Raw genomic sequence first — 25,741 nt, 5'->3', positions numbered from 1 at the left:
GAGGAAACCAGATGTGTTTGGCTGGGTGTTTGTGCCCATTTCACTGCTGATGACACTGGTCTGGGTTGTATTCACAAAGGACATGTTGTGCCTGTGCCTCCTGCAGCATCCAGCCACAGCCTCACCAGATGCACCTGAGGCAGTCAGTAATCCCTAAGTAAAAGTAATCATTGATAATTAATTAATTGTCGGTTATTGTCACTGTCAGTTTAAATATCTACCAACTGCAAACATTTATCATTCCTTATACAAGTGTATCCTGGATATCATTTTTCATTGCTTACATGGCAGGAATTTTCCTGTCTTTACAGAATCATTAAGGCTGGAAAAGACCTCCAAGACCATTGAGTCCAATCTTTGACCAAACACCACCTTGTCAACTAAATCATTACAAGGGGGACTCCCTCAAAATCCATCGTATGAAATCGATGTGCTAAATGCTCTAAATGGAAAGGCATCATTCCTTCACAAAAGAAATATGGATGCAAGACCTACATCTAGGATGACAGCAGGGACACTCATCCTGTACATCCATGTTGGATGCGTGCATTTCTAACTGTATTTACCAGATCAGCCAGTAGGAGACAGATGCTTAATCATGCCACACCCCTTTAATTTATCCTTAATCATTGATTCACATCTACTGCATGTCCCTCAAGTGTTCTTTTTTTCCACAACATTTACCTTAGCGTATATTTCAACATGTGCTGTTCACTTTATGACTTCAGAGAGGATGTGGTTATGGTCTGACAGAAAGGAAGCTTTGCTGTAGATGGGAAGATAAAGCTCCAAAGCACCTACGCTGCCTTCAGAACACTTTTTTTTTTTTTTAAATTAACTGTCTTCTTTCTCATATTTCTTTCTTTGACGGTGTGCACAGCACAGACTTCCCATGTCCTGGGAGGCAAACCTTCTTGGCACAGCCATGAATAACTGTGTGCTCCTGGAGGAACTGCTGATCAAGAAATCCCAGCAGAAGAGAAGGACTTCACCCTCCAACTTTAAAGTGCGCTTCTTTGTCCTCACCAAATCCATGCTGGCTTACTACGAACATCGCCACGGGGTACGTCGGTCATTTTCACTCTCAGAGTAATGGAAGGAAGGATTAAGTTTGTTTAAGGGAGGGAAGGATGCTAATGGAGAGAAATTTTAATTGTTAAATTTTGTTAACTTTTCTGGTCCTTGCTACAGCACCATGCACTGAAAATTGCTCAAATGGTTTGATTAGAGCTTGTGATCAGCGGGCATTTGGTGTGAACAGAGGAAGAAGACTACCAATTTATAGGAAGGAACTAGTTTTATTGTGGGAATTTGGCACGGGCTGTGTGTAAGATTTGTGTGAGGCTATGCCTGGCACCTCACATGGGGACAGGGGTGACCTGGAGAGGCGTATTGTGAAGTGTACCCTGATTGTATCTGTGAAAAAGTAATCCACAGATCTTCACTCTCATTCTTTTCTTCGAGGCATCAGGCTGATGGCTGGTAGAAGATCCGTCTAGCATTTTAAAATAAATTCAGCTGCTACATGTAGTCTTTGAACTAGCTTCAGATGGGCTGTGATGATGAGATCCAGGCTCAGGCCAGGCTTTGTTTCCCCAAGTTTGCATTTTCCTGATTTGCTAAATATGAAGAAAATTAGAAGTCAGTCTGTGCACCCCATTGTGTTTAGTGCTCTAGTGAAGTGAGAATTATTCGTTCTATTTAGCTGGATGTTTGCAGAGCCTCGTTACGGCTGTAAATAATCTTGCTTGTTTTCCAACAGTCCCTGAACGTGCTGTTAATCCATTATGTTTGGGCACTGTTCCTGAAGGCAAAGAAGAACTGTGCTGCCTTGGATCCAGCACTGGCAACTTCAGACCATCTGATCTTGCTCAGTTGCAGAAAATTAAGTAGAAACAGAACCCAACAATAAAAGCAAAGCATGATGTGCCCTCATATTTTATCACAACCTATTTGGGGTTATAAACCAGCTTTAAAGGCTAGAAGGTTTAAAAGTCTTTTTCACCTGTATGTCATTTCTCTCAAATATGCCCAATGAAATAATTTTCTTGCTTTTTCTTTATAGTCCATATTTTTTCTCACCTCCATTTTAAACAGGACATTATTCGTTGCTGTATACTGTGACTGTCTATGGTTTGAGTCTATCCCTGTCAGTTTCCCAAACTATTTTTCATTGTCATTTTTGTAAGATTTTATCTCCCATTATAACTGTTTCACTTAACTATTTGGGGCTAAATTTTGAAAAGCATCTAAATGATTTTACTGTAGGGGTTTAGAGAAATCTTCACTATTAGTTTTCTTTGGTGCTTTCTGAGTCTTGGTGTGTTTGACATGAATTCAGCATAACTCTGGCTAGATACATTCACAGTAGGTATCTTGTCAGCATCTTTAGGGACTGAAATAGTTTGGAAAATCTGACTTGGTGACTTTCAGTGGGGCACAGACTTCACACACTATGTGTTTGTGGAAATTTTCCCTCTGAGTCTTCCAAAAGGTCATTTGGGTGAGATGGGGGTTTGGTGTATTATCCACTTTATCTATTATTCATTTTAAAATGCACATATTATATAGGTGTAGACACTTGTAGGTAAACACACATGCAACTTTAGAACTTTGTGCACCTTCGAGGCGTGGGGGATATATTTGTAATCACAGGGCTGATTTTCCATGAAATGCTGATTTTTCTTCTCACACAAACTATCAAAATCAGGTTCTTACATGAAAAGAATCTGTCACAAAGTAGAGAGAGAATAATTTGTCCTGTGAAATACTCCCTGAACTCATCATTATTCTCTTCAGTAATGAAAATTAGAGCATGCTGGTGAGACCTCTGCATGGTCAGGCCATTGCTGTTCTGGAGAGGAAAGCTTAGGGCAGCCCATGCAAGAACCATCTTGTTTTGTGCTCAGAATGGAGGGAACCCCCAACATCTGAGTCCACAGCCAGTGGAGCGAGGATTCCAGTCATCCCTGGCCAGCACATGAGCTGTGCCATTCCCAGGAGTGCACCAGGACCAGGCACCATGTGCAGGCGTTGAAATCGATGATCTGGTGCTCATTCTCTGGTGCAGTCCCTGGCACTGCTTTGCTCTGCTCCACAGCAACTCTCAGATAATTTGTGGGGCTGGCAGAGGTCAGAGCAGGCTTTCACCATTGCCAGGGGACAGTTTGCATGTGGCCCTGCTCTGGAGATCTAGGGACATTGCTGACAGCTGGCTGCAGTGATGAGGAGCATCTTCAGGCACTATATGGACTGATATATGGATGGGCCCAGCAAGTATCTGGGCTTTTAGAGCATGGATTTTTCAAGGGAGATCTCTGGGAATGTTTTCACCAAGGGTTTTCAATGAGTTTCTTTAAGAACCCCTTACCAGCCTCTCTGGTGTACTCCTGTACTCAATTTTGTAATCTAAAGTTCCCATCTCTCCGGTCCCTGGCCAGTCAGTAACAACAGCCTGTGCATAAAGTCAGGTAAAACAACTACTGAACTGCTTAAAAGTTTGAGAAATCCCACTGATTTCAGTTGGATGACTTAAACTACACACTTATGAATTAAACCCTGGTTTATCTATTCTGCCTGTATTTAACGGGGTTTAACACGCAGTCCCTTTCTCTGCATTTTTAAAGCAAAGGTAAAAAACAACATTAAAGAATTTTTTGTATCAGTCCTGAACAAGGAAATAAGCAGGCCAAAAGACAGGGATGTTTCTTCAAATGATACCCAAAGCTGTCAAGACAACTGACATCATAAAGTCAGGTTTTTTTGCAATAACTGTAATGGCATTTTCATTGTAATTTTCGTCTTTCTGCCACAGCTGACAGAGAGCACTGTTCTCCTCAGGGGCCAAGCACACAGTGGCCCTTAATGTTAATGAAAGATATTTATATGTCTCATTAGGAGAATGAGCCCCCAATATCTGACAACAATAAGAAGCTGTGTTTTCTGGCATTCATTATGCAGTGCACAATGCAGGGCTGTCTTAACATAAAGCAAAGCCCTGATAACAGGCACATGTATTCAGCCCCCATCTCTGCTAAAAGACATCAGAAGTGCCTTTATTATAACATGCAAACCAATTCCAAAGGCAAAAATTATTTGTTTCAGGGTCCGATTTTGTAGCTACTGTACATTTGAGTAAACAAGGATATGGGGTAATAATTTTAACTATTTCAATGTGTTTGATCCTCACTACAATAATGGATAATTCAGACACTGTGATACTCTCAGGGTCCTGATGCACTTGCTGCTCTGCAAAAGCAGCAGAGAGGTGAATCCCTTTGGGGAGGTGTCTGGGACAGAGTTTCAAATATCCTTACTCAGATGCAGCAAAAGCACTTGAACTGGTAAATTACCTATATCCCCTTCACTCAACAGCTTACGGTCCTGGGTAAATCTTTCAGGCACATAAATATTTTGAAATTTTATATCTTTAGGTACTTGTGGGCTATTATTAGTCCAGCTGATAAAGGCAGCAACGAAAAGCTCACCCAGAAAAGGCCAAGCTCTTTTTTCATTCACATCAGCACAATTCTTCTCACACTGGTCAGATGCTCAGGAGGTCACATATAATGAGTCAGCCTTGTCCTGGGCTCTTTCATTCAGATCTTTGATGCTCACATATAAAGCTGGCAAAGATGGCACTTTAGTGAGCCTTGAAATCTGCTTTCAGTCTCTTGTTACATGAGAACAAACGAATCCGCTTGGCTGAAAAGACCTTTATCAGCATCCCAAAAATGCTCCAGCTGCTCTCTAGAATCATCTACACGTTGGGTTGCTTGCAGCAGTCCAGCTACCCACGGACTAAAAGCAGTGCTTTGCTCCTCAGTCCAGTCCCTTTTACCTTGATTATTCTACACAGAATCCAACCTGGTTTTTCCCCACAGGACTCTAACGTAAACAGACGAAAACTCTTCTTCTGAAGATCTCCGTTCTGGTCTTGTTAACTAGAGTGGCCATTCATATAATTTCTCATTGCTTTGTGTATTCTGGGTACCTTAGCAGTCATGAAGCTGCAGTCCTCACCTAAAGGGGATTTAATTATGGTTTTAAAGACTACCTTCCAAATAAATACATCTGACTAGATATGTCATTCTTCATAACCGGCCATGTATTTATTAACTAGTACTGTCTGCTTGCCAGAATTTGCAATACCACTTTTTTCTGATGCATATCTCCAACTAATTTATCAATAATACGCAAATCACCCACAAAGAAGTCAGGGTTGGCATCTGTCTGCATCACCCATTTCAATCAATTTTATGTAGTAAAATCAAGACAGCCCTAAATAAGATGGAGACAAAGTACAAATCTGTGCCTTAATGTCTAGTAAATCTCTGGAAACACAACAGGAATTTTGAATAATCCAAATTATATTATTGGAATTGCTGGAGGATGAAGTTGATATTATTTTTCACAATGAGCCTCATTTCTCCTGTGAAGTCACAGAATTATGGTAATGCTGGTTGGAGAACACTTCTTAAATTAATTTAGTCGGACTTTTTGCCAGGATAAGATCAACACTCAGAGCAGGACTGTCACCAACACCAGGACAGGTTGGCTATAACATTGACTGGCCACTGCTTCAAAGCCAGGGACAGAGACTCCACATCAACCTGTTCCAGCCCATCTTACCCAATATTTTTCTGGATATTTGCAAAGTTCTTGTCTATTGCTGATCTCATTCACGACTCCTGCAGCAGCATCCTGGATCAGGGTGGTGATATGTCCAGACAGGATTGCCTTGAGCAAAACGCAGGTTCACAAACATGTGGTAATAAAGTCTGGTAATAAAAATAGCTCATTTTTTTCAGAAATAACTAATTTTATCTTCCAGAATATGATTATAATAATATTCTACTTGCCCTTTCTGTGCCCAGTTCTACGCTTATTAGGTCCTTTTCTGTGTATTTATTAGTCTTTAGTTTTGAGGGAAAAAAAAATAAATTCCTTCTGAGCAATGTTTTTGCAGCAAATATCAGATACTTTAAATTACGAAGCTCAAATTTTCCTTCTGTCAGAGAACATTTAGGATGTAGCAAAGTCTTCAACCGATGTTTTCTTTTATATATTTAGGAAGGAAGGAATACATCCTAATTTGAATATATAACAATAAATATGATGTTTCCTAACAGTTAACTTTCATTAGACTTCTTTATTGTAGCTGTTTTTTGCTCCCAGTGCCTTTAACTTTGTCTTATATTATAATCAACGTTGTAACTTATTTTATTGCAATGCCTTCCTGTTGCTCTATACTCTTTCATCTTTTCTGGCTGATTTTTAATTTTGGCCTTAAAGCTTAAACTCTTTTTTTCATGAAAAAGTGATGTCATATAGTTGATTTAATTCAGCTTCTTTTCTTCCACTGAATCCTTCATTCACAGCAATCCACTGCTCCCAGTCTTTGCTGGAGTCAAGAGTAGCTTTGAAGAAGCTAATATAGTATTCAGGAGTTGTTCCATGTGCTTTTATGTAACATAAAAGGCTTATTTCCATCATATTAGAAAGCTCATTTGAAAAACCAAGACTCTTCCTTTTTTTTTCCTCGCTTCTGTTTCTTGATGATGGCATTGATTTTCTTGTCCAACCATTTGTGCTGATGGTTGAGATGGGCACTCTGATACCCATCTTTGACAAGACTTGAGCCAAAGTGAAATTTTGAATTGGATTTGTTGGAAATACAAGGCTGGATCGGGTCTATAGGATTGTGTGAGGATAGAACATAGTTGAACGGAGGCATCTCAAGCACCAGCTGCAGATGGTTTTGTTATTTAACACAATTCTGCGCACTCTGTATCCAGGGTGTGCCCACCCTAAAACTCTTTCATGTTCTTTACATGTGAAAACAGCAGTAAAAAAATATATATATATTCTTTTTGGTTCAAAATGAAGGAATAGTCATAATGGACAGGTAAGACAAGCAGACACATTTATGGATTTAAATATCAAATATAACAAAATACATTGGAGGTATTAAAATATAACACAACAGCCAAAGTTCTGCAGAAAATCCCAGTGTTATCAAGTATCACTCCTCTCCAATTTTCCTTTAGAACAGTTAGCATGACAGAAGATGCAAAATCCCATACGAATTTCTTTTAAAAATCAATTTGGTCAATTTAGTTTTCAGATTCAAATTAAAAATTAGTTATATTATTTTATTTCCTATAACCCCTGAAACTATCAGTGTTCTTAATGTGAAAAAACTCACGGTTTTTGAGAAAACTCACAAAATACCAAATGAAGATCGTGTCCAGGCACTTGGTATGAATCCAGCATTCAACAGCTCTTAATATCCTAACTATTGCTGAGAAAAACAGCACATTCCACAGATAAGGAATAAGATAAGAGATAGAAAGCAATTGTATCAACACAGTGTTCAAGGAGGTTCAAGTTCAAGCATAAGTCTTTTGGTCAGTGGAAAAATACTTTAGAAGGAGGGCTACCATTAAAAATAATTCCATCTTGTTCCAGTGATATCTCATAAGCTTCTAGTTACTATTTCTACATCAAGAAATTCCTTTCCAAATTCTTTCAGAAGCTCAGCAAGGCCTGACGAAAACTCCATGAAAGACAGGAACAAGTCACTTGTTTAAAAGGCTGAGGCTGACCGAGCCAGCTGAGCTCTCTGCCAAGGGGATTTCCACTTTGCACAACCCTCAAAATCATCTGCTGCCTCTGTCCAGGCTGAGCACCAAGTCCAGCTAGAGCAGAGATACAGGGAACAGGTGTGTCTTGGTTTGAAAGACAGGTGTTTGCTAACCTTGGAGCCTCCCTTGGAATGGAAAATGTAAACCCTCTCTCTCTGAATTATTACAATTTTGAGATTAAGGGGCTCTTAGGCAAAGATATGAGAATAGGAATAAATTTTTTACTAGTATGTATATATAAAATAAAATTTAAAAAAAAAAAAAAAAAAGCCCAGAAAACTACAACTTATTAGGAAAATTCAAATAGAATGCAGCAGTACAAAAACACTGAGAGAGTCAGAATATGAACTGACACCTTGTTGGTCAGGGTGTTGGTAGCAGTCCAGTTCAATGGTGGCTGCAGTTGCCTGGAATGACAGATGTGGTTTTGTTGAAGCAATGATCTTGTAGAAGGGGGTAGTTTTCCTCTGAAGGTCCAGTGGTGGTGTAGATGAGTCTGGCCATCCTCTGGGAAGACAGTGCCAACAGGCTGTCCTGGTGTTCCCAGTCTCAGGTTTATCCAGGTAGGAATGCTGGGCTCCTCCCCTGGGTGGAGCATCTCCCAATGGATGATGTAATTGTATCAGCCATGCAGTGAGCCTCGATGGCCCGTGAACAGCAGATATCCCCTGCAGGGAGGATGGGTCCTGGAAGAGATAAAGAACACTGCCCCACCTGGTTTTAATATCTGGCGCATGAACAGAATCCCCCTGGAATTATGCGGAATCATTCATGGAAAAGATAAAGAAGACTGCCCCACCTTGTTTTAATAGATGGTAATAGAATATATACTGCTGGTGACATCTTGCATTGCAACCTAAGACATGGTGACAGAGGGTCAAAGCAAAGATCCTTCAGCTACTTAATCACCAATTAAGTATTGCTCTTTTTAGTCAAGTCAGTAAGTGAAAATGGTGAATGAACTTTGGCTCAGATTCTGACAAAAAAAAAAACCCTGATGGGTACAGAGAAGGTCATTAAATGATTTCATTGATGGAAATGTTTTTGTGGTCGAGCTTGCCGAGGACTGGAATTTCCTACCTTGCTCCACCCCAGCTACAAATGAGCTTTCCCCTACCTTTATACCAAGGAGGCATTGCCAGCATTGCACAGGAAGAGACACACAGGAGATGAGGAGACAGGGTGAACACAAACACCACTGGGCAAGGAAAGCCAAGCTGCAGCATGGACAGCCCTCAGGGACTGCTGCTGAGGAGATTGGGGCCACATGAATCTTTCAAGGCTTGGTTTTCCCCTCATCTGAACAAAAGCAAGAAGATACGAGTTTTATGCAACTTTTGAACCAAGCCAGCTTTATGAAGCACAAGGTGCTGTCTTCCTGCCAAGAAATGCTGCCTTTGGTCTCCTCTTCTGCAACCTGAGATGAGGCTCTGCCCTCCCCTGTCTCTTCTCTCCCTTCCCTCTGTCCCCAGCACTGGTGGCTGCACTTTTTGCCAGGGCTCTTTGGTAAACACAGCAGGGCTCAGCAAAACCTGCAAGCACCCACCAGGAGACCTTCAGCCCAAACACTCACTGCAGAGCCTTTCAGCCCTGTATCTCACAAGATCTCAGACCTTTGTGAAGCCTGAGGGTGCGGGGTCATGCTCAGGAAGTGTGATCACGAGCAGACCTGTGTCACCTGCTGTGGCCACTGACAGCTCCCTGCCCTCTCACCATGAGCTCCACATCCCTGCTCCAGCCCCAGACCCGAGCTGGAGGGAAGTCATTAGGTTTTTTGGGTGAGCAGCAGTGTTGGTGGTTGTTTTTAGCACATGACAAATGCCAGGTAGCTCATTCCTTAAGCAGGCACAGGGAGATGCTTTCTTGTGTTGTAGGGTAGGGCTGCGTCCATTGTCCCATGGTCAATTATCCCAGCATCTAAAGCAATCAGGGACCACCAGAGTCATCTGGTTTATGCAGCAGAGACAAACCAAAGGATTAATCCATGGAAGAGCTACTGGAGCTGTGTGGCAAGAGTAAGGGGAGTACCAAAGATGAAGATGTCAATGCGCTGGGCTTGTGATGCACCTGGCTCCTTTCAGAGCTGTTCCCAGAACTGATACATTGCAAATCATGGACCAAAAGAAAGAAAGCAGGGTGGGCTGATCTGCAGCACGTGTGCTTCTCCTCATGGAACAGCAGCCTGCCCTGGTTCTTTCCACACGTGGAACACAGCAAGACCACTGATGCTTTTACCGACCAACCAGCTAAAACATCTACCCAATAATACTCTGGGCAGACTGGAAACAACAAATGGAGATCTGTCAGCATGTTTTGTCCCACCCTTTAAGGAACAAGTCTCTGAGGTTTTTCAGAGGCCATTTTTAAGTGGCTTTTCCTCTCCCCTTCCTTCCAAATGGCCTTGTTGCTTTTGTGGGATTAAAGTGCGGTCGAACACCACAAAAGCAGGGATATGTTTAGTTTCCAGCCTAGTTTCTGGGTAATGCCTGGTTTGTGAGTGGTAATTCCAGTTGTTTGTCCTGCTGGAGGACTGTAATTGCTTTCTATCAGCAGGGTCCCATCTGCTGGGCAATGCTCTGGCTGTGAGACACACACCGATGTTGTGCTGCAACATGAGATTATGAGGAGCTTCCATTGCTGAATTGTGTGATTAAAAGGAACACTGTGGGTCATGAGAGCTGCAGGACAACTGCACAAAACTCCTTGGGAAGGCTGAATCCTGTCTTTCAGCAGAGTCCAGTAAAACATCAACAAAAACCAGTCTGCAGGGAAAGAGCAGAGCCTGTGCCTGGCACAGCATCGCTTGCTAAAGCCTTGGGGGAGGAATGCATGTGGGTAAAGCCTGAGACTTCAAAGGAATGAGATGAAGGAGGGTTCAGAGCTAGCAAAATTGAAGGTTTTTATAAGATATAAATGGCTTTGTACCTCATCAAAAGGGTGGAATTCCCAGGGGTATAAGAAATGATAGAGGAGGTTTTGCAGAAGAGACAGATGAAGCCAAGTCTGAAAGAAAGAAGTGACTAGATAAGAATGAAAGGAAATAGATGGTGAAAATGGGGTGCAGTGAGGCCTTCTGGGGCTTGCCAGCACTCTTAAGTGTTAATTGGTATTTACATTTAGGGGTGCTTTAAAGCCTTGGGTTTATTGATTTAGAAGAATCTCACACCCCAGAGAGCTACACAGGCTACAGGAGACAGTCCTGGCAGTAAATCCAGAGACACTGGTTAAACTGCAAACAAACACAACAAACACAAATACAAACCACAAATGCACCAGCAAAGGCCAGCAAGAGCAATGTGAAACCACACTGCAATAATTTTCCTCTTTTGCCTCAAGTCCAATTATACAAAGGCAAAACACCCAGCCAGTCGTGCAAGAATGAGGCTTGGGGAGCCTCGGGGCCTCTCTGTTTTGAGGCTGTTTGACTGTGCTCCGTGGCAAACCTCCCCCATCTCCAGAGGCATGAGCTGCTGCCCTGGTTTGGGCTGAATTTAACTCTGGAAGGTGGCAGGAGAGCAGCAGTGGGGTTGGCGCAGTGGCAGGGACAGCTGCTGCAGGGTGGTGGTGACAGAGGGAAAAAGGGGCAAGAGGGAGCTGGAGGGTGTAAGGCACAAAGAGCTGGGGCCCAAGGGAGGGTCAGAAGATTGCCAAAGTCTTGCTGGGTGTCTGAGTGATAACCTGTGGCAGGTACAACACAGCGGCTGAAGTTCAGGCTCTCTCCTGCTGACAGTGTTTGGAAAACAGAAGCTTTGCAGTGTTTTGGTGTTCTTAAATCTCACTGATTTCCGTCACGTTGTCCCAAAGCTGAGTCGGGGGACAGCTAGAGTTTAATCCCTACTGAAAATGAATCAAAACAGGAAACCAGCTCACTCTGAAGAGCAAACTCGTGTCGTGGCTCCTGCAGAAGCACCAGAGGCTGAGCCTCAGCTCCGCTTCCACCAGCTGCCTTCACCCCTGTCTTGCAAAAGCTGAGTGCCACTGGCCATGGAGCCGTGGGGTGAGGATTCACAGGGAATAGGGCACACCAAGGAAGCTGGGATACAGGAATGTCTGTTCTTTTTACTCTTCCCCCACTGCCCATACTGTGATTTGGGGACCTGATATACCCAAACATCTGGTGAGTGAAAGTGCAGAGGAGGATGCCAGACAAACAGCTTTGTTGGCAAGTTTTGGGGGATAATGTTTATTCCAATATTCCCTGTTGTTTTCTTCTTAGCTGAAAAGCCAGATGAAACAAAAATAGAGAAATGTAGTTTTTTGGAAAACTGATTAAGTAAAAATGTACATTTTGGATGAAATGAATAGTTTTGAAATTCTCGGTACCCAAACTCTTTTTAATAAAATATTTGTTGGTTTATTACCTTTTCAGTATGAAACAGGGCTGTTAGTAAACTGAAAAATTAATGAAAATAGTTCTTTTTTTTTGTTAAAAAGGGATTTCATTTTGCTGGAATTAAAAAAAGCAAAAGCTGAATTTCAAATAGAGGCTTTAACTGGTTCTCTAAAATCCATGTGCAGAGTTGAAATATATGTATGTGCATATATGTATGAGTATGGGAACACATATAGAGATGCCAAATATAAGAATTACTCTTTATCTTTTTAATGTCTTACATAATCAGGTAATTTGTTTCTGCTCCATTAAAACTAAGTCTCCCACGGACACAACAATCTGGTCTAATTATTCACTTAATCCACAATCATTAGCATCAACCAAGTGCTTTTCTCTGTCTTTTAGAAAAAGAGGACTTTGAAGGGTACTGTGGAACTTTCCAGGATTAAATGTGTGGAAATTGTGAAAAGTGACATCATCATTCCCTGTCAGTACAAATACCCTTTCCAGGTGAGTCCATCTGTTGACCATCTGATGAGAGAGACATCACTTCATTTTGTATTTCAACAACATTTCCTTCACGGTGCAGTCGTTAATGAACCCAACACCAGGTTCTTGATCAGAACCTCTACTCCAATTTACATAATCCAAAATCAATGGGGTTAAGAGCTGCTTCTGAACAGTCCTTGCTTCTTGCAGGAAAAGGGTGAAAAGCTAGCCTGTCATTTCTTCTAAGTGCAGCTGGCACAATTTGCAGGTTCCCAAGTGGGGCTCTTTTGAGAATGAGAAGTTCCTTTAACACAACAATCTATTCTGATGTTGAAAAATAAGCGCACCTGTAATAACAAGGGATTTGTCCCATGAGAATCAGTAAAGAAAATATGTAAACAATCCGAGACTAGATACATTTGATGGACAAGTAAAATACCTTTTACTAAGAATAATTAATGAGAAAACTATTAACCAATTAGAAGTTGCCCTCAAGCTTTGTAAAAACTGTATAATAGACAGCATGTGGCCATAATAAAGAGCCTTCTGAAGGTTCTCCCGTGTCACTCTATATGTCACGTCTGCCCTAACGATACTACTCCACCTCCCCACATCATCATTTGGCACGTAGCTTGTTGGTCAGAGGGCTGCTGCCTCTTTCCTTTGGTGACTCCCTTGTGACCAGTGTGTTTGGGGTTGTTTCTCATGGCTGGCTCCTTTCTCTGCTCCCCTCTCCAGATTGTCCATGACAACTACATCCTCTACGTGTTTGCTCCCAACCGCGAGAGCCGGCAGAGATGGGTCCTCGCGCTGAAGGAAGGTAAAAAAACCTTTTGCTCACCGTGGAACCTGCTTATGTCTGACCAACTTTGTCACAAATAATGCAGAGAAAATGTGCAGGAGGAGTCAATGTCTCCAATCTCGGCAGCCAAAGTGTTTATAACCCAGGCAGTGGGTTATGAAATCAAATTGCTTGTAAATCTGGTGGGTGTGTTCTCAGCAGACATGGGAAATTTGGGCATGGGATGGTTTATTTGGGGTCCTTAATTTCTGTCAGTGTCTGCAGGGAGGTGTTGGTGGTGCCAAGCAATGGGACAACAGGCAGAAATGATGCCCACGAAGTTCCACCTGAGCATGAGGAAGAAACTCCCTGTGCAGTGACTGGGCATTGATTGCCCAGAGGGGCTGTGAGTCCCCCTGCCTGGGGATATTCCAGAACCATCTGTGCCACATGCTCTGGGATGACCCTGCTTGAGCAGGGAGGCTGGACCAGGTGGTCCACTGTGGTCCCTTCCAGCCTGACCCATTCTGGGATTCTGTGATTTGTGTCTTTCTAGAATAAACTCTTAATAAATTACTGTAATTTGAGGTTTCTTCTTCAGGAAGAGACGAGGGTTTTCCTATGGCTATTTTTTTAAAATAACCTTTTCTATACAGAGAATTTTTCAGCTCTCAATAATAGAATTTTTGGTTAGATAACAACCTTCTTAGAGAATCGTGATTATTAAGGAACATTTTTGCGGGTAGCTTTCATTTCCTGTTCACCTCCTGAATTGTGCTGTGGTTCACTCACATGGTGGTGCAGCAACCAACACTGGGGGCAGAGACAAGCAGAGTGCTTGACATGAGGAAGGTGTCAATTTGTTACATAAAAACTGCACCAGGCTTCTCTCACAGCTCTTTTTCAGTTTTACAGCACTGCTGCTGCATAGTTCCCTCTAAAAGCATTGTGCCTGATGGAGATATTGTGAAGTTCATGCACTGACTCTTGCAATCAGTTATTCCCCTACTCCAAGCTTCTACTTCACCACCTCTTCTCATTCAACACTTGGAGACTGTCCCCTCCTTTGGACAATTTGAGCAGTCTCTTGAAGCAAGCCTGCAGAAGCTTCTTTAAAGAGCAGATTATTTCCATTTAGTTGTAGATGACTTCTAGAACGAATGTTGATGGAAATAAATTCATCTTCCCCCTTCTTCTTCTTCCCCTAATGTTTTTCAGAAACCAGATACAACAACAGTTTGGCTTCAAAGTGTCATCCAGACTTTTGGTTAGATGGCAAGTGGAGATGCTGTGCTCAGACAGAGAAGATGGCAGCTGGATGTGTGGTATATGACCCCACCAAAAATGGTAAGGGACTTGTTAAGACCATCCTGACATGGAAAATATTTATTCCCAGCAAAAGTAGAGGATTGAATCTCTTTTGTACAGAACATCAATAAAATTATGTTAGATTTCCCTAAAGAGACATGTTCCTGGCTTCCTGGGACATTTTGACTTACCTTTTTTGAATTCACATTTTCCTCTGTGTGATGCTTGGTGCTGGTTTTGGAATGAGATGGAGAACTAAGAACTTGATCAGCTGTGGCCAGTCAATAAACCGTAACAACTTTCTTGAGATAAACGCATTCAGCAGTGCGTGTCTTATTTTAACCAAACCAAACCATATTTCCTCTGTGGTTTCAATGGCCAAGCATAATCTTTACTTTGTCTCCTGAAAATGAACACAAGTGATCAATCATTCTTCACCAAAGAAACATTTACCTTGTATTTTTTTACCTTGATTCCTGAAGTAATCTCTACCCTTGTTTCCAAGCCCTGCTGAGACTCACTGTAGCTGGCAGGTCTTGTTCTCAAAGTCCAAATCTCACTGTTCAGTGGGTTTGCATCACCTCTATCAATTCATTGCATTGATTTCTCCCTTGGTTTTGTCCTCACCTACTTCAATTTATCTTTCTTGATTTCTTTTCAGCCTCGAAGAAGCCTCTTCCTCCCACTCCTGAAGATAACTGGGTGAGTGCAGTGATGCTGCCCTTAGTGTCCTGCCCTGAGTGATTAACTACCAGTGGGGAATATGTCCTTATTAATGTTCACCACAGTGCAGTGACCTAGAATTTCACCTGTGATAACATTCCCTGGGCATTTTCTGTGCAATTCAAATTTTTGTATGAAATTCATTGCTTGAAAGCACTGAAGATTCTCATGCTGCCACCACACCCCACTAGATGCTCTGGGGTGCTCTGAGGCTTTTGAACCCAGGGGACACCAGTGCTGCCAGGAAAATAGCACTTTAGAGAGCATGCCACTGCTTTTTATGAATATTATTATTAATATGAATATGAATGTGATGAGCCTTTTGCCTAATTTGTGCAGAAATTGTGGCTGGACCCCAAGGAAGCCGTGGTCATGGCCATATATGACTATGAAGCCCAGAACCCGCAGGAGCTGACGTTACAATATAACGAGGAATATTATGTGATTGACAGCTCTGAGGAGCATTGGTGGCTGATTCAGGATAAGAATGGGTAAGTCCTTTTTCAACAGCCAATGTACAAGTTCCTTTCTAATTCCAGTTTGTTCCTCTGTTAACATTCATGTTTAATCCCTCTTGTTCAGCTTTTGTGAAGCATCCTCTTATTTACAGGGAAAAAGTGATAGAAGGTTATTTAGGGTCACCTTCTTCCATTTGCTGATGCTTCAGGCAGCTGAAGAAAAGAATCTGAAAGTTAATTTTACAGCAATAAACCATTCAGACTGATACTTGCAGTGATAAACAGAGGGGAAAACTGTGAAACTCTCCAAGTTTAGAGGCGCAATCAGTTGTTTTCCCCTCCAGTAACCCTACTCAATACATACCCACCAGCACTTTTATCATACAGTGAGCAGGCAAAGCTTTCAAGGCTGACTCCTACAGATGCAGAGAAAATCCCGTCTGTCAGCACACTCACACTTGTCCTGCCTCTCAACAGGCATGAAGGCTACGTGCCAAGCAGCTACCTGGTGGAAAAATCACCCGAGAATCTGCAAGTTTATGAGTAAGTTGTGCCACTGCTTTTCTTGTACCTCCAAGTGCCCTGGATTTGAGGCTACAAGCCTCAAATGCCCCCACGCCACCTGACATTCCACCCTGGGGACGCTCCACTCAGAAGCTTTTCAGGAGAAACTCTCCTGGCCTAGAGACGCTGACTCGGAGTCTTTTGATGTTTTCAGGTGGTACAATAAGAACATCAGCAGAAGCAAAGCAGAAACACTGCTCAGGGATGAGGTAAGGCAGTGTTATGTACGGGGTGGATGGGAAACAGTAATTAATTAATTAATGGGAAATGAAGCCTGCGAGGGTTGCTTTGAGTAAGAGAGATGAACCCTGGGTTCCTGCTCTGTTTGTGTCCTTAGTGTGTGATGTGAGATAAAGGACCACCAGCACACCCCCCTTATCTCCACATTAGCTGAGCATGGATGGAGCTGTGCCATCCAAACACACCAGTAACTGGGACTGGAGGAAAACACTGCTTGAGGCCACTGTGCCAGCTGAAAACTGCGATTTTAGCTCATCTTTTCTGTCTCTGCAGGAGGCCTGTGGATGCCAGTAGTTCTCTGAAAATCTAACCAATCTTGTGCTGAAGTATTTTGGGTGAAAGCCAAAAGTATGGCTGTGGGTTTTCTTTTTTTAATTGCGTGTGTGCATGTAAGCACACATCTTTAATTTTTCAGTTAAGCCAGAGTTTTCCAGTGAAAACACAAAGAATAAGCTTCTTGTTCAAATTTTCCACACAAACACAACCTTAATTTTTAAATCAGCTCTTACATTAACAGGTGGCCCTGTTAATGAACACAAATAAAGTGTTTCTTCTTGGAACAGTAGTATTTTATGGAAATAGGAACATTTTTGCATGGTTTTAAAAATTCTTGTACAAAGTACTAGAGGAAAAATCCACACATGGTTTAGTGGTCTTATTTTTTCTTTCAGTCCTACCTGTACAACTTTTCTGTGGTAACTACCCCCATGTGGGTGCAGAGACTTCTGGTTCAAAGCTTTGCAAACCTCACAGCTCCCCCCAGAAATGTGGCCAAGTTTGTGAGTGATCTTTGGCCAGGTTTGCTGTCAACTGAGACTGGAAGGCCAAGAATAGAGCTTAGAGTAACTTGGGCAGGATGCTGCCTCCAAAACTTGCCCACCTCCAGTCCTGAAGCCCTCACTGTGCATGATTAAATGCTTCTACAGCAGCAGAGAGACCTTTTTTAGAGCTGTGCCAGATATTGTGTGGTGCAGATGCAGCAGATGTTGTGCAGACACTGAAGTTCACAGCTCAGATCCCACCTGGGCAGAGCTGCACAGCCAGCAGCTCATGCCCGGGGATGCAGGAGCAGCTCAGCCTCTGTGTTCACCCAGAGCTGATCAAACCTCTAGGGAGGGAGGCCCAGGCAGGGTGCACTTGGTGGATTAGCTCTGCATGAAGTGTTGTGGGTGGGTAGAAGACATAAAATGGAGGAAACCTTCCATGTAAAGCAAAGGAGGAGGGAATGAAAAAAATCAGGCACTTGGGATGCCAGGTGAAAATCTTCTTTATCTGCAAACAGAAGAAAAATGTGGGGTTTATTACCAATATATAGGTCAGTACAGCACGTTCCAGCCAAACTGTGATGTTAAATGTCTCCTCTGCCATCTGAACCATCTGGGCCAGTGGGAACATGCCCTATGAGGCATTTTAGCATTCAGATGAGTGGAAAACAATTACAGTGAAAAGTTAAAATGGAAAATGGTTCTGTGTGTGCCACACTGCAGGAGCACCGCTCTCTTACCCACTTATGTTTAGACACTGGATGAGTGGTGTGCCTCTGAAAGAGGAGGGTCACGTCCAAGGTTTTACAATTCGTAGTACGTCGGTAAATTATCTTCCTACACTCCCACATGGATTCTCTGGTGATGGATCAACTGTGATTTGTTCTGTGGCTGCTCACTCCACAGAGAGCACTCAGAGGGGTTTGCCTTTCCACTCGGCCAAACATTTCATTGAACATGTGTTCTGTCAGATAGGGCTGAGGGCAGTCAATGGATTCGGAATTTCCAGAGGAGAGATTTGGAGGGACAGAGAGGCACGCCCACACGTACTCAGCACGAGTGTCTACGTCTCATTTCCTCTGAGAGCTCTGAGAGGAAGCTGAGCTAAAAGCACCTAACACCCGAGAGGGACCTGCAGGCCCTGGGTAGCCACCAGAGCTATGCATGGAACACACCAAACTCTGTCAGCGGGGTGATGGCTCTTTTTTTTCCTATATGTTTAGCACATCTTCATGACAGGGCTGAAATAAGCACAGCTTTGCCCCTAGCCTACTTCTTTTTTTGTTGGTTTTCATTTTTTTTTTTTTTTTTCCGTTATGTCTCTAACCAGTTTTCTTGCCTTTGCTCCTGTTCCAGGGTAGAGAAGGGGCCTTCATGGTGAGAGATTCGAGGCAGCCTGGCATGTACACAGTCTCTGTTTTCACCAAAGCATTAAGGTACAGCCGAGCTCAGCAGCTTTTCACATCAATTACATCAATGAAATGGCTTCTACCAGTGTGTAATCTCTGTATAGTTGTTTTGGCATTATAACAAGAGAGCAGAAGGCTCATGAAAATGATAGAGGGAAAACACTTCCAAAAAAGGCAGAAGAGTCAGCTGCTAGTCCCAAAGTGTATTAAAGGCTCCACTTCTCCCTGAATCTAAATATGTGCCTATAAATAGTCCCTTGGGCATCACTGGGGTTGTCATTCTGATGGCATTGTCCCCTGAACTGAAGTGTCAGCAGGATCCACATGGGCTCTGTGCTGCACTCATCAGAGGTGGGGAGAGTAAGACAAGTGAAAGGGTTTCAGTGATGGGGCAGAAAGTTGGGTTTCACAAAGAAGAGGCAGAGGAGCTTAGTACACAACCTTCTCTTATCAGGAAACCTCAGTCTTTCTCTTGAGATGAGGCCAGAGCGAGTGAGAGGGGGAACATACAAGTACACAGAGCTCATTAGCAGCTGCAGCTCGCTCCTTGCTCCTTTCCCATTCTTTTTGAGGGAGGGTTCTTCCCTTTGCTCACTTGTTTCTGTTTATACCCCAAATCCCTGTCTTTTTGCTGTGATCTATTTTCTCTCAAAGAAAACCTCCTCTTTTTCAGCACGGACAACAATCCTGTTATAAAGCATTATCACATCAATGAGACAACTGACTTTCCCAAGCGATACTACCTGGCAGAAAAGCACGTGTTTGACTCCATCCCTGACCTCATCAACTACCACCAGCACAATGCAGCAGGTGAGTGAAGCTGATGCTGAGCAGAGAACTCGCTGGTTTGCCAGGTGACTGTTGGGAATGGAGGAGGGCTCCCAAGCCCTCTGTCCTTACAATGAAGCATTAAATGGCATCACCTTTTCTCCCACTCATTCTGAAATTACATCACCTTTTCTCCCACTTATTCTGAAACTACTATTTCAGGCCAGCTTCCGGCATTGCATCCTCACTCTGGTTGTCCTTCTAAGGCTGACCATGGCCAATACAGATGTCATAATGAAATATTATAGAGAGCCCTGGGGGTGTCTCACCACTGCCAGGCCAAGCTATCTGTCGGAATTACACTGCAGGGCCTTCTTGAGGTGATCTATCTCTGGGCCTTGATTTGACACAAGGTTAAGGACATGGCCAGAATCCATAACCAGACATGGTGATTTCCATCCCCACAGTCCAGGAGTACCAAGGGAAACGCTGGGGTTCAAAAATACCCTGTAAATACCAAGTATCATTTGGAAATTCATCAGAGTTTACAGAGAGTCAAAGCTCTGGATGTGAAAATGGGAAACAAGCTGAAAGTGCTCAGAACTGGCATCCTTCTCCCAGGAAGGAAACCAGAGCCTGCACAGAGGTTCAGCTGCCCTCAAGTGGAGCTGAGAACTCAGTGCAATAAATCTGCTTCCAGACTGCAAGCTGCCCTCTGGGGTGGTGGCAGCCAGGCTCCCCATGGCTGTGGCAGTAACAGGAACCTGTCCCCGTGTCCCCAGGTCTCGTGACGCGGCTGCGATACGCGGTCTCCTCCTGGAGGAAACAGGCCCCCATCACCGCTGGGCTCAGCTATGGTAAGGCTCTCCCGCGACTGCATGGGAATCAATCACGCTCCTGGCTGGCTAGCTGGGTGATCCTGCACATCCCCACAGATACTGAGGAATAGTCATGAGATTACAGCCACAAGAGATGGCTTTCTTCAGGCCTTTCCACTGCACTGTTCACCAGGTTGTCATCTTTGCCATGGTCGTTGATAAATGACAGAACTGAGCGTGCTTGAGAGAGGTGATGAGAACCCCAGGGTCTCTCTGAACTCAGCATTAAATACCAAAATGAATGCTGAACAAAGGGGATGGAAATGGATGGAAATAATTTGTTGAAAGCTGAGTCCCTCCTGAAAGATGCCTTCATTTGAATATTGTTGTCAATAGAATTTTGCCGGCATCATCTTTATTGTAATTCTTGGAGACTTCAAAGAAACTCGAGCCCCGTGTTGTGCTGGGTACTGCACATAAGCATGGTAAAAACAATCCTCCCTGAAGAACTGGATAGGCAGGACAAAGCGGGGGGAGAAAGGGGATGTTGTTGTTCCTACCCTTGAACATGACCTACAGCATGGACTAGTCAAATGAGCTATCAAAGGTCAGACAGGTAATTTGAGGGAGAGCCAGAAAGTCTCATTTGGAGTCCTACCTCGGTGTTTAACCCACAAAAACTTCTTTGTTTGGCCTTCTACTGCTCAGTCCTTACTCTTTCTCCCTTGCAACCAACAGGAAAATTGGTCATTAATGCCTCTGAGCTCACCCGAGTGCAGGAGATCGGCAGTGGTCAGTTTGGGGTGGTCTACCTCGGCTATCTGCTGGGCAAGACCAAAGTGGCCATAAAGACCATCCGTGAAGGAGCAATGTCTGAGGAGGATTTCATCGAGGAAGCCAAAGTCTTGATGTAAGTGTTAGATTCACCACCACAGTCACACCCTGTGGGATCCATAACACTGGAAAAAGTCAGGAACATGAATAGGGAATTCAGACTTGGATTATCTGCTGTGTATCTTAATGGTGAATAGACTGGTGAGCTCTGGTGGCTATGAAGGAAGGCAATTCAAAGTGTAGGTGAATTACTGTGCTTCCAAGTCTATCAATATCCATGGTCTTCCAGATCTCTGCTGTTCAGGAAGGCAAGGATAACTGATGGTGCATTTTGGAGAGCAAAGTGGTTTTTCTGAGAAAAAAAATCTCTTAAAACTTAAGGGCAATTTCATTGAAAAGCCTTACCTGTCAAATGTTTTGCTCTGCACAACTGAATATATTTGGCTTTGGTTTTATTGACTTTTTTTTGCTTTCTTTTTGCATTTCCCTCCCCACAAGACAGAGAGAAATCGGATTTGTTTTGTTTATTTTGTTCGATTGTATGGTTTTCCACGCAGAAAAATCTTTTGGTGACCACTGCCATTAAAATGGGATGACATTTATTCCTTGCCCTACACACCTGCAAAGCTGGCCTTTGCAGTGAGCTGGGTGCAGCGCTGTGGCATAAACTGCTGTATATAACACCCCTGCTGGGAGGATGGCAGGCACTGAGCCCGTTTCAGCCTCTTTCCCACCTTCCCTCCCTGTCCCGCAGGAAGCTGTCTCACCCCAAGCTGGTCCAGCTTTACGGTGTGTGCTTTGAGGAAGCTCCCATCTGCCTGGTGTTCGAGTTCATGGAGAACGGCTGCCTGTCCGACTACCTCAGGAGCCAGCGGGGCAGCTTCTCCAGGGAAACGCTGCTGGGGATGTGCCTGGATGTGTGTGAAGGAATGGCTTACCTGGAACAAAACTCTGTCATCCACAGAGACCTGGTATGTTGGTCCCATGTGGACTTTTCCTTTGCTCCAGAGGGGCTTTTTCCTCTGCTTTCTTCCTTAATATCAGCTTGCACACTGCTCCTGCCTGTCTGTTTATAGGGGATCCTGTATCTGCTCTCACTGCAAAAGCAGCACAAATAAATAAATAAATAAATAAATTTAAAACCCCAATCACTGGAACACTGATCAATAAATTCCCCTTAACTGGTTTAAGGAGAGAAGAAACAAGCCTATAAAATTTGTCTTTTTTTCCTGATTGGACTCATTTGCTCCCCAAGATCCGCAGTACTGACCACTCTTCATGTCATAAATCCGTGAGGATGGCAAAAAGACCTGTTCTAGCAAAAGTCATGTATAAACATGCTTGATGATAAAATAGTTTTAATTACGGGGATTTCAGTCAAGCTCCATCAGTCACTGCTGCAGTTTCATTAGGCATGCAATGACAGAGTAGCTGTGGCTATTTTAGGGGCTTGCTCCACCCTTTCTGGGCAACAAGGGCCTGCAAGTCAGAGAGATGTGAACAGCTTTTCTGGCAACAGGGTCAAGCTGCAAAACATACAGAGAGCACGAGAAGCTCAGGGTTTTGTCCTCTTTGTATGGCACAATGTCACTTTGATGCTCCTTTTTTGAGCATTATCTGCTTTTCCAGGATAAAAGCCCCTGAGTGGCTGTGACAGCGTTTTAGCTCTGACCTGATGCCTTTGCACCTTGTTTCCTTTGCAGGCTGCCAGGAACTGCCTGGTAGGGGAATCCCACGTGGTCAAAGTGTCTGACTTTGGGATGTCGAGGTAAAGGCACCGAGGTTTTGCAGCATCCCTTGGTGCTGCCATGGGTTGGGGGTAACTCAGCATTCCCCCCTTCTCTTCCTCTTCCAGGATTGTCCTGGATGATCAGTACACCAGCTCCACAGGTACCAAGTTTCCAGTGAAGTGGTCTGCCCCAGAGGTTTTCTCCTACAGCAACTATAGCACCAAATCTGACGTCTGGTCATTCGGTAAGAAACTCTGGTCAGGATGGAGAAAATTCAACAGCCCCAGCTGAGAAAAACAGGGGCTCGAGTAAACTCTCCTCAATGCTGCATCCTCTGGACTCCAAGGGTGTTTTGCTTGAATAATGGCTTAGAAAAGCAAGCCTAAATCATTTAAGTGAAAGAAAGGGAAGAAAAGCAAACTGCCTAGATTGTTTGGAACATTCCAGATATTGCCAGTGGAATGTATTGTACATGTGCAACTCTAAATAATACTAATAATGAACTCTGTTTCGAGAGGAGAGGAGAGGAGAGGAGAGGAGAGGAGAGGAGAGGAGAGGAGAGGAGAGGAGAGGAGAGGAGAGGAGAGGAGAGGAGAGGAGAGGAGAGGAGAGGAGAGGAGAGGAGAGGAGAGGAGAGGAGAGGAGAGGAGAGGAGAGGAGAGGAGAGGAGAGGAGAGGAGAGGAGAGGAGAGGAGAGGAGAGGAGAGGAGAGGAGAGGAGAGAGGCATTTAGGTACTCCATCGCCCTTCGTGTCAGTCCCGGGGCACTGATGCCTCACTCAAACCCCCTGCCCTTCCAAATTTGCTCAGCTAACTCCATTTGCTTTATGCCCATCTGAAAATGTTATTTCACTGCTCACACTTCTCACCTCATTTCCTGCTCCACAATGCATTGTTTTACTGTTTAGGTCCATTCTTTGGGCTCCTTCTGGACCCTCACAGATAAGAGCACCGCTGTGTGTTTTTCCCCAAGCCATAACAAAGGCTGTCCCCTGGGCTGTGGATCTGGCACACTCATGGTCCTGGCCCCTCTCCAGGCCACACAGTGAATGGGGCAGTGTGCTATGCACAGCTCACAGTCAATGGGGTGCCACTCAGCCCTGCGGCCAGCAGTAAATAATGCAGGATTATAACCTTTGCCAGGCTGTGCCTGTGAGCTCTGTGCTTCCCTCGCCCTTTGCTGGCTGAAGCTGTGGCTGAAGCTGTGTGCACTCCTGGGGTGGGCTACGAGCAGCACAGCACGAGCTGGGAGCTCAGGCTCTTCACACACTCAGCAGGGAGATGCTTCAGAGAGCACCAGAGATCCTGGCATCCTCAAACTGTACAGCTGTGTTAGGGCCTGGTTTTTCAGCTGTCTACTGAGAATCCAAGTGAAAAGGCTTTTCCAAGTAACTGGCACCAATGCTGAGATGCAGAAAAGAGCAGGTGGAAGGTGGCCCTGGGCCTGCTGAGGATTTTATTTGCCTCTTTGTGATTTTTTTTTTTCCCTGTTTGGTTGCTTTAGGAGTGCTGATGTGGGAGGTCTTCAGTGAAGGTAAAATCCCCTATGAGAATCGCACCAATGCAGAAGTGGTGGAAGAAATCAACGCGGGATTTCGGCTCTACAAACCCAAGCTGGCCTCCAAGGCCATTTATGAGGTGATGAGCCACTGCTGGAGGATGGTGAGTATTGTCCTGGAGGGCCCTGTTTCCCAAAGAAAATAACTCCCTTCCCCTTGGCTTTAAGCAGGAGAGAGAGTTGTACACTCCACATGCTCACACAAGATAAAATCCTGGAGGTGAAGCACCGTAGTGTTCATCTGCACTAGCAAACAGACTCTGGGGTCTCTGCCTTTTATTTGACTTCACTGAGGAGCCCATGCAGTGCACCTAACTCAAGTTAATTCCAGTTTCCTTGCTAAGAAAGCTGTGGATCTGCAGGGCTGAGTTCTAATGGTGGTAAAAATGACAGCCAAGCCATTACAAGGTACTTAGTGTCCACCAAGCCAAATCCACCGGTAATAGAAAAGAAACATTGCACAGAGGGAAGTTGGTTCTTCCACTGGCATTTTCTCTATTGGGATAGATTGTATTTTTGTTAATACTCAGTTTCTTCCCAAGTTTTTCCTTACTAACCTTGCCATTGCTCTCCAGCTGACATTAATGTTCTTCCTCTCTCTTCTCTCCCTTGCACAGGGGAAAGATGAGCGGCCATCCTTTTCTCTTCTGCTGTTTCAGCTGAGTGAAATCTCTGAGTTTGATGTGTAATCACAGCAGTGTGTGCTCAGCACAGCCGACAGAGTCCTGAGAAGAGAGAAGGCTGGATTTTCCCCAACAAAGCATTAACAGGAATCCTCTCACCATAAACACTTGCCATGTGCCTGGGGAGAAGGAGAGGGCAGAGGCTGGTACTTCCAGACAGACAAGATATCCCCAGGTCTTCCAGAGCCTAGACAGACACAGGCTTTGGTTTGGCCAAGAGTCTGGTTTGCATCTTAAAACCAGAAGTGACTATTGAGCATGGAGTCCTGAACCACACAGTCCAGCAAGGGTGTTTCTCCAGAAGAGACAGCTCAAAATTAAGAGATCTGACATTGCTGTTCTGTTTCTTTGAACTCCCAAATGAAGGTCTTCCCTTCAGGGAAGAAGAAGGGAGGGAGATTAAAAAAAAAAAAAAAAAAAAAAAAAAGCTTTCTTTAACTGAAGAGGAATATTTAGACATTTCCCTGGCTCTCTAATTCAGAGTGGGCTGGACCTGAAAGCTCTGAACAGGAGTAAGCCTGGGAGACATAGAACCAGGCTGGATTCAGTGACTGCATTTCTGATGCTGGTATTTCAAGGTGGTTTTGTTTTCCCTTTGCATGATTTTCCCTGCATAACAGGAACAGGATTTGGATA

The 25,741-nt window shown here is 43.9% G+C and overlaps 1 protein-coding gene across 1 annotated transcript; it reads left to right on the top strand.

The window, feature by feature from the left end:
- The first annotated feature begins 892 nt into the window (after window positions 1–892).
- On the top strand, window positions 893–25,214 carry ITK (IL2 inducible T cell kinase). The gene is made up of 17 exons (XM_040078300.1): window positions 893–1,063; window positions 12,385–12,489; window positions 13,207–13,288; window positions 14,468–14,596; window positions 15,219–15,259; window positions 15,620–15,771; window positions 16,216–16,281; window positions 16,457–16,511; window positions 18,663–18,742; window positions 19,389–19,525; window positions 20,266–20,340; window positions 21,040–21,211; window positions 21,890–22,106; window positions 22,839–22,903; window positions 22,991–23,109; window positions 24,369–24,526; window positions 25,040–25,214. The coding sequence occupies exons 1-17, from the start codon at window positions 893–895 to the stop codon at window positions 25,109–25,111; spliced, it is 1,896 nt and encodes a 631-aa protein (XP_039934234.1). The 3' UTR covers window positions 25,112–25,214.
- Window positions 25,215–25,741: the final 527 nt, after the last annotated feature.

The sequence above is a fragment of the Hirundo rustica genome, chromosome 14, assembly GCF_015227805.2.
Source record: "Hirundo rustica isolate bHirRus1 chromosome 14, bHirRus1.pri.v3, whole genome shotgun sequence".
Taxonomy (NCBI): domain Eukaryota; kingdom Metazoa; phylum Chordata; class Aves; order Passeriformes; family Hirundinidae; genus Hirundo; species Hirundo rustica.
This window is presented reverse-complemented; position numbering and strand designations above follow the sequence as displayed.

Excerpts from the sequence above, each read along its gene's own strand:
- ITK (XM_040078300.1), top strand. The coding sequence starts at position 893 with ATGTCCTGGGAGGCAAACCTTCTTGGCACAGCCATGAATAACTGTGTG. Across the intron at positions 12,490-13,206 it reads AGTACAAATACCCTTTCCAG|ATTGTCCATGACAACTACAT; the intron begins GTGAGTCCATCT and ends TCCCCTCTCCAG. Across the intron at positions 18,743-19,388 it reads GTTTTCACCAAAGCATTAAG|CACGGACAACAATCCTGTTA; the intron begins GTACAGCCGAGC and ends CCTCTTTTTCAG.